The 17,384-nt window shown below is 41.6% G+C and overlaps 1 protein-coding gene across 1 annotated transcript in view; it reads left to right on the top strand.

The window, feature by feature from the left end:
* The window catches only part of NUP88 (nucleoporin 88), a 13,093-nt gene extending 578 nt beyond the window's left edge, over nt 1-12,515 (top strand). The window contains exons 2-16 of the mRNA XM_026656587.2: nt 142-273; nt 499-585; nt 1,386-1,562; nt 3,189-3,375; nt 4,024-4,174; nt 5,403-5,501; nt 5,717-5,807; nt 6,570-6,671; nt 8,213-8,371; nt 8,622-8,747; nt 9,471-9,536; nt 9,846-9,926; nt 10,421-10,547; nt 10,749-10,867; nt 12,254-12,515. Coding sequence (XP_026512372.1) covers nt 142-273; nt 499-585; nt 1,386-1,562; nt 3,189-3,375; nt 4,024-4,174; nt 5,403-5,501; nt 5,717-5,807; nt 6,570-6,671; nt 8,213-8,371; nt 8,622-8,747; nt 9,471-9,536; nt 9,846-9,926; nt 10,421-10,547; nt 10,749-10,867; nt 12,254-12,317 — 1,768 coding nt within the window. The 3' untranslated portion in view covers nt 12,318-12,515. The remainder of the gene's footprint in view (nt 1-141; nt 274-498; nt 586-1,385; nt 1,563-3,188; nt 3,376-4,023; nt 4,175-5,402; nt 5,502-5,716; nt 5,808-6,569; nt 6,672-8,212; nt 8,372-8,621; nt 8,748-9,470; nt 9,537-9,845; nt 9,927-10,420; nt 10,548-10,748; nt 10,868-12,253) is intronic.
* The last annotated feature ends 4,869 nt before the right edge of the window (nt 12,516-17,384 follow it).

The following is a 17,384-nucleotide window of genomic DNA, read 5'->3' as shown; positions in this document are numbered from 1 at the left end:
GTGACTGTAAGTTAAAGATTGCCCTTAAACTTTAAATACAACCAATAACCATTTTGAGACTTAAATCAGGCTATTCCCCCACAAGATAAAAGCAGTCTGTTTTGATGGTGTGCCTTTTATAACAGTATTATAAATTTGTTATTGTAGCACCGTTCCTGTTGCTGAAAGGTTCTTCACTAGTTCGACATCCCTGACCCTAAAACATGTGGCCTGGTATCCCAGTGAGACATTAGAACCTCATGTAGTTCTGTTGACTTCAGATAATACTATAAGGTAAACTGATTTCTGTTTGCTCTTCTGAATGTTTTTTTTCTAGTACAAGAACTAGTTGTTTACTGTCTTTTGAGTAAGCATGCTTATTAGTGGAATTACAACCTAAAAATAGCATAGAAAGAAGTTCAGGATGGTAACTACTGATGTACTGACTCTGCATAAGCAGGGAGTCATCATGTATGAAGTTAATGACTTAATGAAAGTATTTATTGTTTGTTCTTCTAGGATTTACAGTCTGAAGGTGCCGCAGACACCTGTGAAGGTGATTGCTCTTTCAGATGCCGAGGAGGAGAGTTTAATGCTCAATAAAGGGTTTGTGCAGTTTTTAGATTTTGAAATGCTCTCAACAGGATAAACTTGCTGATGTACCAAATGTTTTTTTGTAGAGATGGAAAAGTACCTGGAGAGAAGATGGCGTAATATGTTGTGATAAATTCGCCAGTGGGGAATCTTATTTCCTTCTTTTCCATAGCTTGTTTTCCCTAGTCTTCCCAGCAAAGTAGCTGAACTTGTTTTTCCCCCGCCTCACCATTTTAGAGGGAGCAGGGGAGTAGCTGTCTGCAACAAAAGCAAAATATTTTAAAGTTAAGATTATGTCCTAAACAAAGGTTAAAAAGGGGCTTTTTGGAAGAGAATGTAAGAGGTGGAGCTTACTGTCCTATCTTGTCTCTGACCTAGCTGAAATGGAGACACCTGTTGGTCTCCAACAGCCAAGCCATGGCTTAATATATTGCACTGAAAATACCACTACATCCTCACCTCTCTGAGTGCTACGTATTTGGGCTGGCTGGCAGTTCAGTTTCAGAAACGGAGTAAGAAATCAGTAGGTTCAGTGGAGGTGGGGGGAAAGATGCAGTGTTCTCTTGAAACAGCCCATCAGTCAGAGTCCCTGGAGACTTTAGCACATGCATTTAACTGAAGAGAGGGCCAGTACTCATCTTTAGGTATCTATTGCAGAAAATACTGTTGGCTAAAGGACCGATCCATATTTGTAAAATCTTAATCACATTTATCTAACGTAGCAGTAAATGCCACTTGAAATGCAGCCAGTAACTGTGTGCAGATAGTCATCACTAACCGTAATTTTTGGCCTGTCTCTCTTCCTTCCCCAGGAGAGCGTACACAGCATCACTAGGAGAGACTGCAGTGGCATTTGATTTTGGGCCTCTGGTATCTGTTCCGAAGAACATAGCTGGGCAGCGAGGGAGAGAGGAAGTATTGGCATATCCACTATACATATTATATGAAAATGGGGAGACCTTTCTCACATATATTAGCCTCTTACAAAGGTAGGGACTTAAAGTACAATGACCAATTTTGTTTAAAATGTGATTCATGTAACACTTCTATTTCATTTCTGTGCAGATTGATCTATATTTTATATCAAGATTTGTGCCAGATTCAGGAGCAGATGCTGTATTGAATTCCATCATATTATATTGTAACCCAGGCTTATTCAGTGTTGGTTTTTGTGCCCCTCTAATGGTTGGACCACATAGAGCTTTCAGTCTCTAGTCTTTGAGCTAATAGACCTGGACCTTGAGCTCAGGCAGTAGAGGCTCATTGTTTTAGATCCAGAGGTCCTGGGTTCAGTCCCCACTGTTGATAACCCACTTGTGTGTCACAGTACTTAAAAGAGATACTCGGATCAAATTTGGATGGAAAACTAGGGTTTGGTTAAAAATCAGCTGTTCTAAAGGTACCATATTGACTCTTGGGGTTTTTGGCTCCTAGCGTGTGACAAGCAGGAGCTCCCATAGCTCAGAGTGAGGCTGTGCTTCAAAGAACCAAACCCCTTTTGAGATCTTAGGGACTTCCAGCCTGGGGCCTGGTCTACACTACGGGATTAATTCGGATTTAGCAGCGTTAATCCGAATTAACCCTTCACCCGTCCACACTACAGAGCCAGTTAATTCGAATTAAAGGGCCCTTTAAATCGATTTCTGTACTCCACCTCGACGAACGGAGTAGAGCCTAAATCGATTTTGTTAATTCGAATTAGGGTTAGTGTGGCCGCACACCACCGAATTACTGTGTTTAAGTTAATGGGGTAGTGTGGCCGCACACCACCGAATTAATGTGGTTAAAAACCGAATTAAGGTGCTTAGTGTGGCCGCGCACAATCGAATTTATACAACCTGTTTCCCAAATTCGAATTATCTAAATTCGGATTAATCCTGTAGTGTAGACATACCCTGGGTCTCATTAGGAAGGTGCTAGAATAGGATTCCAGTCAAATGATAGGTTGAGAGATGACAAATTAGGTTATATGAAAGAGATATGCACCTTTAAGACCTATAGAAAGGACACTGAAAAATTGCAATCTAGATTTAATTAGATATGCAAATTAAAATTAAAAAAATATTTCTGTTATATTTAGGTTACAAACACTGCAGCATGCATCCTCCTAGTGAGTGAGAAATAATGTGAAATTGGCGAGAAACTGCCTATAAACAAAAGTAAAGCTGCCTAGTCCTTTTCATAGCCCAACCTGAGAGCAATACAATAAGAAAACCAAAATACTGAAAAATAAATTCTTAGGTATTGACATTTGTTCATAGAAAATTAACTTGAGTGTCTCTTTAAGCACGTTGTACAGCCCTTCGTAAAGGGGTGTGGCACTGTTTATTGACTCCATTGTGTGATAAGTGTGTTAGTCCGAGACAATACAAGATTATTATTAAGATTCATTCCTTTGTGTGAGAGCACCATGCAGTGCATGTAGCCCAGGACCTTTAATTTTCATTAGGTTGGATTTCAGTTTGCCAGACTTGAGCAAGAAAAACTAGTAAACGTATGTGTTCCCCTAGCTGTTGTCCTTGGCTTTCATTCTTTCCCAGGGGATTACTGGAGACAATTTTGGAAACTTTGGGTCTTAGTCTTCCAGTAAGCACTTCCTCGTTTCTTCATTGCAGCACTGGAAAACTTGGCAAGCTGTTGGGCCCATTGCCCATGCACCCCACAGCTGAAGATAACTATGGCTATGATGCTTGTGCTGTTCTGTGCCTGCCCTGTGTTCCCAACATCTTGGTGATTGCCACCGAGTCAGGAATGCTTTATCACTGTGTGGTACTGGAGGGAGAAGAGGATGATGAGCAAACGGTAGGGTGGTGTTTCCTAGGTACTCTATTATGTCACTTGTTCCTGTGGGGTTCTCTTCTTTGTGTCCCACATCCTCATTTCCTGAATGGAAACATTCAAAAGAAATGTTCATGTTGGCCCCTTGCTAATCTGACCAACATTTAAGTTAAAATAGAATCATTAGGTATTATTTTAGCCAAATTGTTGGTCTGATTAGCACGGGCCCAACATGAACGTTTATTCTGAATATTCAGTTTAAATTAAACCAAACTATAGCTTGATGCTTATTTATTTTCTCAGAAATGTGGCACATTTCTTTTAAAAATATCTCCTTTAAAATTATTAACTCTGATGAGAAACTGACATCACTAGCTGCAGAGGCACTATAGGTGACACTAAAGAGAGAAGAGCATCATAAATTCACGGGGACTGGGCAGGGACCACCCTGCTTGATTTATGAAAAGAGCAGCTGCTCTGGAAAGCCTCTTCAGCATCTCCCTGCAGGCTGTAAGTAGTGACTGCTAGGGGCTGCCATTCAGGAAACAAGGATGTGTTTTATTTAAATGCTGGAAAGACCCTTCCCATGCTAAGTAACATTTTCTTCTTGCTATTATAATGGTATTTTTGCTAGAAAGATGTTTTACTGATGCATTCAAACACTTTTTACAGTCAGAAAAGTCTTGGGACCCAAGATCTGACTTCTTCCCTTCTCTCTATGTGTTTGAATGTGTTGAATTGGAACTTGCACTGAAACTGGCATCAGGAGAAGAGGAAGAGCCTTTAGAATCTGATTTCTCTTGCCCAATTAAACTGCACAGAGGTAAAGGTGAAATTAATCAATACTATTGCTGTTTTAATTCACTTTATTTCAAAATTTAATATATTAAGTAATGTAGACCTTATCGCTGTACTCAGAGCAGTGTTTTGAAAACAGTTCCTTGGAGTCTGTTGAAGCTACCTCATCTGTTAACAGGTTTCAGATAACATTTGTATTTTTTTTTCTTTTATTGCTAATTTTAAAAAGGACGTCTCATGCGAACACAATGATGCTGCTGAAATTGGTTTTTAAATGAATCTAAGCGTTCAGTACCTGCTGTCTCTGCACAGCACCAGGGGTAGGAGTTGCAGCTCTTTAGACTTAAAAAGAACATAAAGGCCATACTGGGTCAGACCAGTGACCCATCTAGCCCAGTATCCTGTTAGTAGCCAGTGTCAGATGCTTCAGAGGGAATGAACAGGACAATTTTGAGTGATCCATCCCCTGTTGTCCAGTCCCAGCTTCTGGCAGTTCGAGGTTTAGTGATACCTGCAGCATGGGATTGTGTCCCTGACCATCTTGGGTAATAACTACTGATGGACCAAAGATATCTTTGCACTTGTTATTGTTCTGATGGCTACCATTATAAAGGATAGGGTAAAGATTCTAATGTTTCCTTCCTCTTCAGTGCAGGTTGTGCTGAGTGTGAGTTTAAAGCTGCCTGCTACTAAATGTATAACTACAGGGTGCACATGCATTTCTGCAGACTTGCTGAATGCGTGCTGCTAAAGTGTGAGGACAAACTGCAAGGCTTATGTTATGTAGCTGAGATCTTGGAAATTGGGTGGGCATAAAGTATAGCCAGGCTTTATTTGTTTAATAAAGTTAGGAGTAAACTGGCACATGTTGCACTAAGATTCCATATGTTGTTTATAAAGGGTTAAGAAATGATAGTTGTAAAGTCCAATAGGTCAATAGTTGGCTTAAAATTACCTGTAACCTCTACTAAGCATATTTGTAACACGCTTATAACACCTATTATTTTATTAACCCTTTATGATTGGTTTATAAATGAAACTGTAATTACAAAAAAAAAAGCACCGATTCAGTTGGTTGGACTGAGTGCAGGAAAGGGACTGGGTAGCTCTTGCAGTGTAAGGATTAATGCAAAATAGATGAAGGGCCAAGCCGAGTAGAGTGCTGAACCTTCAGCACTCGCTGAATATAGACATGCAGGAATGATTTTGTGTTGTTTTTTGTCCTAATAATATATATATTGCTTAATTTTCAGATCCTAAATGTCCCTCTAGATATCACTGTATACATGAAGCTGGTGTGCACAGTGTTGGACTAACATGGATCCACAAACTTCACAAATTCCTTGGGTCAGGTGAGTAGTGAAATTGTCTTCTACATGAGGGGAAGTGTGTTCGTTTATCAGACTACTTCCTTCTGTGGAAGGTAATTGTTTATCAGCGACTGGTATCTGAGAATGGTCGTGGTATTATCCAGAATGTGTAGACCTCCCCTCCCCCCCTGTAAAGTGGTTTGGAATTTAAAGAATCTTGAACATAATGCATTTGAAACAGTCTCCTGTCTTTGTAGATGAAGAAGATAAGGACAGTTTACAAGAACTTGGAGCAGAACAGAAGTGCTTTGTGGAACACATTCTTTGTACAAAGCCATTGCCATGCAGGTAGGAACCGAATGTCCTCCATTTCCCTTGAGTGAAGAAATGTTCTGTTATGTGTATTAACAAGATTCCTTCTGAATAATGTGTTGGCTGAGCTGACAGAATCCAAATAATTACAAATGATTAAACTCTGAGCACCATGAGTTGGTATTTTAGGATTGAGTGTTTACCCCAAATGCATTCTAATAAAGAATTAAGCCTGAAATTCCCACTTTGGTAGTATCTGAACCCCACCCATCCAACCAACAAAAATTGAGAGATTATCACCAACATTAGCTGTCCTAGTGCAAGATTTAGGGGTTTAATGGAACACTAAAACACATACTGCTTTTAGACTCTCCCTCATAGTATATTTATGGAGTGTTAAAACTCAGACACAGCCAATAAAAATCACTAATTTCAAGCCAGCAAAGCATCCCTAATCTGGTGCAAGGTATTATCTGCTGGGTAAAGAGCCAGTTATGCTCTATGATGTCATGTATTTGGATATGTTCACAAGCTGGTTTTATTTCATAGTCAGGGGAAGGCTAATATCTTATATAATTTGCATGAGAAAATGGTGATTACTTACAAGATGGTTATCTGAGAGAGTGCGAGTATGCTTTAGCTGTAAAAGTATTTTGTGCACCTTATTTAAGAAAGATGTCCTAAGTCAGTGAAACTTTGGCCTCCAAGTTGATTGATGTAGATGGATACAACTTTCTGGATATATTCTTACTGCACTGACAAAAGGTGTTTTGAATTATAATCTATTTATTTCCCCAGGCAGCCTGCTCCAATTAGAGGATTTTGGATAGTCTCTGACATCTTAGGGCCCACAATGATCTGCATCACCAGCACCTATGAATGTATCACGAGGCCTCTTCTGTATGTAGTTTTCTTACTTAATTGATTTAAAATTCGTGCTTTTCCCTTGTCTTTAGCTCTATTCAGTTAGTGCTTCAGTGTCTCAAGACTTGTTTTCTGTTCCGCCCGTTTAACTCGGACTTCTGCTCTTCTTTTTCATATTTATCATTTTTTATTTCTTTTCAAATAGAACAAATAGAACAAAGTACAGGTGTTCTAATATACAAAGTAAGGAAGGAGGGTTAGGATAGAGGGAAAGGAGGGGAAGTAACATGTCTGCATTAATCATAGACCTCTAAAATCAGCCCAAATTGCTTTTCATTTTTCAGGCATTCCCCTTCTGTGGAATGCCAGTTGTTTGTTAGCTGTGAGGTCAGCCTTATCAGTGAACCAGGTATCAATGTTGGAGGGGGTGGGGTGGGGGGGGAATCCACTTTTCCATTTTTTTGCAGGATTAATTTTTTTAGAGACCAAAGCTGCACATTGGAACCATGCCCCCTTGTTACCAGGTAACCTGCAGGTGACTGCAGTGCTTGTAAATAGACTTGAGCTTGACAGCTTATTTCTTTTTAAATAACTCTTATGCTAAGAAAATGCCAGCTCATCCAGGAAACGGTCCAATCGACCACATTTTATGGGGCATTTTGAGGAATAATGTAATAAACCTAGAACACCTTCAATGCTTAGGACACCATAGAATCAGTCTTTGTGTTGGCCCAAGAAGCATTAGCAAAGGATTCTTGAAATACTGCTATAATTCTTTTTTTATGGTACTTTCCACCTGGTGATTTCAAAGTGCTTTACAAACATTAGGGCCAGCAACATTCTGGAACTAAATATATTTGAGGCAGTATACACAATTGTCAGACTGCGTTTAGGGGCTTAATCTTTCCACTGGGTTTGTGAAGTCTACAGGTTGTGTGTGCATGAAGAAGAGAATAGAAGTCCTTAGAAAATCACTATCAAGGTGTGGGGATTTTGGTATTGTTTCTTTAAACATAAGGGGAAAATAAAATGGCTCAAGCTAAATAATTCTGAGAGAACGTTGGGGTTTTTTTTGGCTTGGTAGTTTGGTATTTGAACAAGATCTGGATACAAACTAATTTTCTTCTTCAAAAAGAGCAGCTAGTTCCATGACTTTCTCATTTACATTTTTCTAAAGTGTTTTTCACTGGGCTATCCAAGTACTGTATAGCAATCAAAGATAATCCTGGCTGGGACTTGAATGGCAATCTGGCAGCTTGCTGTCTCTGGCCCTGTGTAGATACAAGTAGCATTTTAGGTTTTCACTCTGCCATGTTTGACTTCACTTGGAATTGCCATAGAGTTGAAACAATTCCATGAATGTTCTTGTCAGTCCCTTTGGATCTAGTGCTCTGCTACTGCGTGTTGCACAGGCCTTGGTTCATAGCAGTTCTGTTAATACCACAGTAGATGGAAACTTTTCCCTAATGTGTCTCAAACTGATGTCATTTAAGGATTTTTAAATTCCATTGATATTGTAAAGAAAGCAAAGTTCTGTGTCATTAGGTATGACTTAGATGTGTGTTTTGTTTTGGCAGAACGACAGTCCATCCAGCATCCCCTCCACTCCTGTGTACGAGAGAGGACACTGAAATTACAGTCTCACCTCTTCGTATCCTAGCTAAATCACAGCATTCATTTGAGAAGCACATCCGAAGCATCCTGCAGCGCAGCTCTGCTAACCCATTGCTTTTGAAGTATGAGATTTTTCTATATGGGACTTGAAAGGAGGGAGGAGACGACGTTATAGAAGGAATGTGCACCCTAGAACCTTTTATCTGTGTCTTGGGACATTGCAATGGGGGGAGGGTTGGCATAGACTTAGTGTCTCCCACCCCAAACAGATTTCTAAGAGGACTTCCCTGGTTAGCAGAGAATTTACCTTTTTAAAAAACACTTGTTAGTGGGATTGCATGTACACAAATAGCTTGTTCTGTGTGTTTTAAGGTCGGCTGACAAAGATGCAGCTCCTCCCCCAGAGGAATGTCTTCAGCTCCTAAGCAGAGCCACACAAGTGTTCAGGGAAGAATATATCCTGAAACAGGATCTGGCAAAAGAGGAGATCCAGCAAAGGTAACATGGTTTTATAAACATGTGGCATATTTAAGCTTGTCCTTTGTTTTTAATAACACCAGGATATGCCCAGATGAGAGATGCCACCACATATAGTCATTAAAAGTAATGTTGCAGTTCACTCTAGATCCCCATCAAATATAGTATTAAGGACCTAACAGGATGGTCAGACAGCTGGGCATCTGGAAGAGCACCTGCAAATAATCATAATGTAATGTAGAGAAATCTATTTCTGATCCTCAATCGTGTTGATCTGAGACTAGTGATATTCCAGAAATGATAGATTCAAGTTACAGGACAGGAGTACTACACAAATGTCAGCATAATGCTTGTACTTTTACAGAAGATGATAGGTGCAAGGAAATATTGAAAGGAAGCATGGGGGGGCCCTGCTCTAAATACTTGAAACCTACTAGCCAAACATTTCCTTTTGGATGTAGTTGTACAGAATCAACCTGCCTCAATGCCTGGGGATCTACAGAGACCTTTACCATGGTAACAGCTTTGCCACAAGTACTAAAAATGAGAAATTACAATGAATAACTCTTCCCTGTCCCTTTGAACTCTCGTCCTCTTTGGAGACATCCCTTCTCTTCTGACCTACTTTCAACTCTCCAGGGTGTCCAAGTTTTGTTGGCTTTTTTGTTCTACATGTCTCTGGAGACTATTAATCATTACATTGCCTTGTGAATGGACTGGCCTCTGACTCAACTATCATTTTAGAGTGAAATTGCTGAGGGCACAGAAAAATAAACAACTGGAAGATCTTAAGTACTGTCAAGTGGAAAGGTGAGTTGGACCTGTTTAATTGGCTCTGTCAGTTTTTAGCTAAATCATGGAATGTTAATTGCTTTCATGTGTATAGGAATTAAATGGTTCAGAAAAGTCTTAACCAATTAGCTGGTTAGGTTTTCAGTGGGACTAACTACATTTAGACGACTGCACTGTTGTAGAGAACCCATAGAAGTTAGACTGGGTCACAGGTTTAACATCCAGCCCAGCTCTTCAAAGCTTCACTAGCCCCTTTTCAAACAAGTACGTTACATGTTTTTTTCCATAATTCTGAAGTAATTTTGAACGTTTCTCACTTGTATAAAGGAACAGTCTGCGGGAAATGGCTGAGCGCTTGGCTGAGAAGTATGAGGAAGCTAAAGAAAAACAAGAAGATATTATGAATAGGTGAGTACAGAGATTGACCCCTGTTTCCTCATCAGTGCTGGATGCTACTGAGGTTCAGAACAGTGTATGGGGGGAGGGAGAAGAGTCAGTTTGACTTTTCCACAGTACCTGCAAAGTCAATGTAACCAGAAGATGCCAAATGTATTTGGATGTGTATTGTGGGTTTCAGATCCAGTAATGAACCTTTTAGTGTTACGGCCACACCTTTTACTCGTGAAGTTTAGCAATGTTAATGATTCCAGTGGGCACAGAAGAAGCCTCCAGCCAGCAGAGAATAATTGACTTGTAGAAAGATTACATCCTTCTAGCAGGAAGGAGAAACTGGACATTAAGTATCTAAGATATGCTTTAGCTAATGGAAAACACAGGGACACCCCAAAAGAATTCTTCACAGTAAGGAGGGCCAGCAGTTACAAATAGTAAACAGCCTAGTACATAAATGGTGGTGTACCGAAGTTTTAAAGTTACCTTTCACTCTTTTTTTGTGTATAAAGGATGAAGAAAGTGCTTCGCAGTTTTCACTCTCAGCTTCCAGTTTTGTCAGATAGCGAGAGAGACATGAAGAAAGAATTACAGACAGTACATGATCAACTGCAGCACTTAGGAAATGCTATCAAACAGGTGAGCATGGACTGGCACTGAAACTTGAAGATATGGAGTGGAAAACATGGCAGGAAGGAAGCATGTTTTCTGCAGTTATGGGCAAATTGACACTTCATCTGCTGCTGCTCAATTCCTGTTCTCTGTCATATGCAATGAAACAGTGAACTCTTGAATGTTTCATAAGGTTTCTAATGAGTCCGTTATTCATGCTACCTCTAGGTGAAAATGAAAAAGGATTATCAGCAGAGAAAGATGGAAAAGGGGATCAGTCCACGAAAACCTACCATAACCCTCAGTGCCTACCAGAGCAAGTGCATCCAGACAGTTCTGAAAGAAGAGTAAGTTAACTTTTTTCCAAGCTGGGCTCTTTGTGCTTTGGGTTGATTTTGTGAGTGTATTCAACTCCCAGTCATTGAAAGATGTCTATCACAAGTTTAAACTCCAAACAGTGCCATTAGGGTACACACACTAAAGTAGCTCCCAGCTTTGAAGATAAACCCTTATTACCAATAGCTGGTAACTTATGTTATCTTATTCTGTAGCTAGCTGTAGAAACCTTGAAGATTTGACCAGAAGTAGATGGGTCTGAGCTTACTTTAGAGAGCACTATTTATTTAAAAAGACTGGAGCATGTGGGAAGAGGGTCTAAGAATTGTGCATGCCAGCCTGAGAGTTCACTTGGTCAGCTGCTTCCCCCTTTCCCTGAAAACTTCTATCCTGCTGGGAGCCTTAGTTACACTAGGTCACTTTGTCAATACAGCAGTCTCAGGGTATGATTGCAGCTTGTGTAGACATACCTGAAGAGCGAAATTGTGACAGCTTGGGCTCTACAAGCCTTCCTGGACCCTGGGTACTTACTCAGGTGGCTGCCTGCGCCAAAGCCTATGCAGTTGCGGCTTCGCTGTGCTGGCACCTGAGGTAGCTTTAATCGAGCTAGCTCAGGTTTGTCTGCAGGAGCTGCAGGCACAGTCTAAGCTGTATATCTAAAGACTTGGTAATGGACAAATTCATGAATGTGAAGTCATCATTGAGTAGTGAAACTTGCAAAGTCTTTATTGAACAAACTATATGAAAATAAACAACCTGCTGGAGTGAGAAGCAGTAGCTGGCTGACAGTGAAACCAACCCCTCAGAGCAGCACTGTGCAACAGGAATACAGGTGACAGGTGAAGCCCAAAACATACTGAAGCTTCCCTACAGTGCTGTCTTGTGTTCCTATTGAAGTAAAGCAGGGAGGTACTTTCCATCACGTTGCATTTTTATTGGAGCATTGCTGCTGTGGCATCTGAACATACTATGTCAACTCTGGAAAACTTGTTTTCTTAAACTCCTCCCTAGGCAATTTCAGTATTTACTTGTAGTTAACACAGTGGAGCCCATGCACCTAAGATTTAGTGAGCTGGATTGTATTCCATCTTGTACAGCAACTCTACTGGAAAATTTTAGGATTGTCACCATGGGTCTAAAACAGAGATGTATGAGATAAGTGGTATGGCTGGCCTCAGAGTTAACCAACAGGTTTTATGAGATGCGAGCCAGCCAAATTGTTCGAGAATTACCTTCAGCATGAGCTTTTTAAAGCACTTTAATACCACCTCCCTCTTTCAGTGGAGAATGGTTTTTAGTTTCAGGAGCAGTAGCTTCCAACCAAGGCAAGACCTGTCACATCCACCCCCTCAGAATTACAGCATTGTACAATTCAATTCATGTCTACTTTCTTGCAGGGGAGAACACATAAGGGAAATGGTGACACAGATCAATGACATCAGAAGCCATGTGAACTTCTAACATGCCAATGACTAAGTCCCCACAATAGCAAGGCTGAAATGCTTTTGACATTGCAGCAAGGAATATTTTAAGGGGGAGAACAGACAACCCACATCTATTTATCAGTAACAACTGTTTGTGCTACATAATATGCTTTTTATTTCATATTTTGTAAAGACTCAGTATTGAATAAAACACTTTTGATAAGAAAAGATCCCTTTACAAGCTCCGTTTGTCTCCTTAAGGGGAAGGGAACTAAATGTTTTAAGCTTACAGCTATCCACTGTGTAAAACTAAGTATTAAATCAGTCTAGAAAAAAGGCAAGATTTAGGAAGGGGATTTTTACTTCAGCAAAGAAAACTCTAGGATTCATCCTCTACTGCCCCCTCTGGCAGAAAGCAGATTAGAAAAACTAGAAAAGCACACACACTTCAGCAGCTTTTGTTTAATTTGGACCACTTTCTTCATAAGGACACACCTTCAATACAGTTAACAAATGGTTACATTTGAATTCTGTAGACAGCAGAATTTTACATCCACAATTGCACAGGACACCAATGGCTTGGTTCACTGAAATGCAGTATTCACTTCCAAACACTCAGTTTGCCTTTATCAAAAGAGAATTTAGAGGCCACTTGTATTTTTACTTTAGGACGATTTCAAGGGACTGAGTATGGATGCTTGACTTCTTCCCTGCTTCTGCTAAAAGTGACACGGTCAAGCTAAGTTTTAAGAAGTAGTACTGCACTGCTTGACAATGGCACATGCAGAAGTGCCAAAATAAAGCTGTTAAGGAAAGGAGGGATACTAGACATGCTGCAAAAAGAACATTCTAGTTAAAGATTAAGACTACACAAGTGTTGGGAATACTTTGTGAAACTCACTGAATATTTTTCATTTTACAGTCTACACTGAATAGTCCATTTTCTAAATTACAGTTTTTTGCTGTATAGTAGGTAACATGTTACAGCTAGTGCATGTTAACTAGAACTGTAAAACTAACCACCCTCACATCAAATTGATCCCTGGAGCTTGTATGATAGAGGGATAATTTTCCTGCTACAGTCTTATGGATACATGCCAAAATTAAGATGCTTTATTTCCACTTAAGGGAATTCAATCCTGCTTTGTTTGTACTCTGTATTCAATCACCACATTTGGCAGACAGCTCTCCAGAGGGCACCTGAGTTTTCTGTGTGTGACTTTTCCTGAAGAAATCTTAGTTCCTTTTGAAATCGTGCCTTACTTTCCTCACACCTTTGGGCTCTTCTGGCCAACTCAGCTCTAGGGCTTATGTTTGACAATCTAGTTCTCTAAGCTTAGTTGTTGGCGGCACTGCAGTCAACCACTTCATCTTCACCAATCTGCCTAGGGCCATATTTTCAACAAAAGCTAGAAGCCTTTTATTTTTGGACTCGCTCTATCCTGCACATCTGGTGAGAGGCAGGGTGTGCAGCAAGGGGCCCTGGGAGCTCAGATTAGCAGCTGAAGGGCTCATGCCCATACAACACTCTACCTTTAAACATTGGTACCTAATAGTTGAAAGCTGAATTGAATAAAAGAAGATTAAGGTAGGGAAAGGGAACATGGAGTAGCAAAGTGAGACTGGAGAATACTACATCAATATTCATAGCTGTCTGTGAATATTAAAAAGATTGGGAAACTTCCACAAAAAACTGAAGTGAGGTTGCTGCACTGAATCACTCAATACACTCTGTAAAAGCAAAAGATATAATCATTTAGTTCCCCTTCTCAACTACATTCCTTCCAGAGCCTGTGTACCCCTACTCTCATCCTAATTATACATGCAGCCACCTATCCAGGCTATAAAAATTTAATACAACATGCATACACATGCACGTTTCCATTCTGTAATTTCTATATTAGTTACTAGCAAGTTTACAAATGCTCACTAACAGCTCACTCACTCACTTTTCCTGAAGACTGCAGCAAGACATCACAGCCAGCATCTGCAACCAAACACCACAGCTACGTGAAATGCAGTACATGGAAGCCATACCAATGAAAGGAATAAACTGAGCAGAGTTGAGGCTGACCTGTGGTGGTAGAAGGGAGGCTGAGAAGAGGAAGTGACTCAGTGCAGAAAAGATGTTGAATGATTATTTCCTTGCTTTCTTCCAGTTTGGGATATATAGCCTAGCAACCTGACCTCAAAGTTAATTATTTTTGGGCCAGGCTACTAGGTTGTTTCCTCAAATAGGTGCTACAAAGAATTTAATGTTAGATTTATTCCAGTTCTCATAAAAGAGCTGTCTTCCTTAAAGCACTGCTACCAGGTTTAAGTACCAGCAGAACATAAGCACCATAAGGTGGGTGAGGTAATATCTTTTTGTGGAAACAAGCTCTCACCAACAAACAGACATTGGGTCAATGAAAGATCAACACTAGAGGCCTGTAGGGGCAGTGTGCTGGGAGGGCTGCTGAGCCCGGAGCCCTGCTTAGGGGGCGGAGCTTGGCTGATTAGGGGGCCTATAAAAGGGGCCTCCCAGCCAAGCAGCGGCACAGCTGCGAGGAGCGGCACCAGGAGCCGGCGAACAGGGCTGCTAACAGGGGAGTTTAAGTGGGAGTTTGCAGGGGGAGCTGGAAGGGGAGGCCAGTGGCTGCAGTGGTCAGTGTGCTCTGTGTCCCCAGAAGCAGCAGCCATGAGCCAAGCAGCAGGGGACACAATGCAGCTGATTGCATGTGGCAGGTGTGGTATGTACAGGGTCCTCACTGAGGAGCCTGACCAAAGGTATGTTTGCATGAAATGCCGCCTAATAGACCTGCTAGAGGAAAAGATTAGAGGGCTCCAGATGCAGGTAGATACTCTGGTAGAGTTTAGAAGGGGATTCGAGCAGCTAATGGAGCAGAAGCTGGGTGTGGCAGAAGGGGAATGCTCAGGGGTGCAGGAGGAAGCACAGGCTATGGTCTGTGAGGGGGGAAGGTCAGGGGCACAGCAAGATCAGTGGAAGCATGTGACTGTGAGGAGCAGGCCAAGGAAAAGGAGGGCTAGTGAGGGGGAAATAGAACTCAGGAACAGGTTTGAGTGTTTGGATAACGAGGAGGGGAGGCAGCAGGTGGTAACCGATGGTGGGAGGCAGAGGAAGAAGAGAAGAGCGGCTAGTCCGATAGAGAGAGGGCAGGAGTTGATGGAGACGGCACCAATACCGGGCCCCAGTAGGATACAGGATGGCACTAGGGGAACTATAAGAGAAAATAGAGAGACACAAGAGGTACGACTACAGGGAACAGGGGATAGATTTGTACAGAGTACTGTCAGCAGGCAAAGGCAGGTTTCTGTGATTGGAGACTCCTTGCTGAGGAGGTTGGACAGGCCTGTGACCAGAGCGGACCCTGAAAACAGAAGGGTGTGCTGTCTGCCGGGCGCTAAGATAAGGGATGTGGACCTGCAGTTGAAAAGGATCCTAAAAGGAGCAGGTAACAACCCTTTGATCATCCTTCACGTAGGAACAAACGACACAGCTAGGTTCTCGCTAGAGAGAATTAAGGGAGATTATGCCAGGCTGGGGAAGACGCTTAAGGAAGTGGAGGCTCAGATTATCTTCAGTGGGATTCTGCCTGTTCCTAGAGAAGGACAGCAAAGGGCTGACGGAATTGGGAGGATAAATAGCTGGCTAAGGGAGTGGTGCTATAAGGAGGGCTTTGGGATGTATGGCCACTGGGAGGCTTTCGGGGACAGACAGCTGTTCTCGCGGGATGGACTTCACCTGAGTAGGGAGGGAAATAGACTTCTGGGAGGGAGGCTGGCTCATCTCATCAAAAGGGCTTTAAACTAGGAACTCAGGGGAGACGGTTGGGAGATGTTCAGTTAATCTCCACGCCAGAGTCCAACACTGAAAAGAAGAGGGAGGAGATAAGCACAGACATAGCTAGGGGTAGGGAATTGGACATAAGAAAGAGGGGGCAAATGGACAGCATGGGGTCCGTTCCATATTGCATGACTAATGGGAGAAAGGATAGACAGCGTACGGTAAGATGTTTATACACCAATGCGAGAAGCCTAGGTAACAAAATGGAGGAATTGGAGCTCCTGGTCCAAGAAATGAAACCTGATATCGTGGGAATAACCAAAACGTGGTGGAACGGTAGTCATGACTGGAGTACAGGTATGGAAGGGTATGTGCTGTTTAGGAATGACCAGAAAAAAGGTAAAGGTGGGGGAGTGGCGTTATATGTCAATAATGAGCTAAAATGTAAAGAAATAATAAGTGATGGAATGGATAAGACGGAGTCTGTATGGGCAATAATTACACTGCATAAAAGAACTACTAGAGCCTCCCCCCAGATAGTGCTTGGGGTGTGCTATAGACCGCCAGGATCTAGCCTGGAGGCGGACAGAGAACTACTTAATGTTTTTAGGGAAGTAAAAACTGATCAGAACTGTGTCATCATGGGGGACTTTAACTTCCCAGATATAGATTGGGTAACAAATGCTAGTAACAATAATAGGGCTCAGATGTTCTTAGACATGATAGCAGATGAATTCCTTCATCAAGTAGTAACTGAACCGACGAGGGGGGATGCCATTTTAGATTTAGTGCTGGTGAGTAGTGAGGACCTCGTTGAAGAAATGGTTGTAGGGGACAACCTTGGCTCGAGTGACCATGAGCTAATTCGGTTTAAACTAAATGGAAGGATTAACAGAAATGATACTGTAACTAAGGTGTACAATTTCAAAAAGGCCAACTTTAATAAATTAAGGCAACTACTTAGGGAAGTGGATTGGGCTAACATACTTAGGGATCTAAAGGCAGATGACGCCTGGGATTATTTCAAGCTGAAGTTGCATGAGATGTCTGAGGCCTGTATCCTGAGAAAGGGAAAACGATTAGTGGGCAGGAGATTTAGACCTAGCTGGATGAGCGGGAGTCTCAAAGGGGCGATTAAGAAAAAACAGAAAGCGTACAGAGAATGGAAGAAGGGAGGGATCAGCAAGGAAACCTACCTTAGTGAGTTTAGAGCATGTAGGGATGCGGTGAGAAAGGCCAAAAGCCGTGTAGAGTTGGACCTTGCGAGGGGAATTAAATCCAACGGTAAGAGGTTTTATAGCCATATAAATAGGAAGA

Source organism: Terrapene carolina, unplaced genomic scaffold (assembly GCF_002925995.2).
Source record: "Terrapene carolina triunguis isolate 2854851 unplaced genomic scaffold, T_m_triunguis-2.0 Scaffold231, whole genome shotgun sequence".
Classification (NCBI taxonomy): domain Eukaryota; kingdom Metazoa; phylum Chordata; order Testudines; family Emydidae; genus Terrapene; species Terrapene triunguis.
Note: the sequence above shows the minus strand (reverse complement) of the source record. Positions and strands in the feature narration are given on the sequence as shown.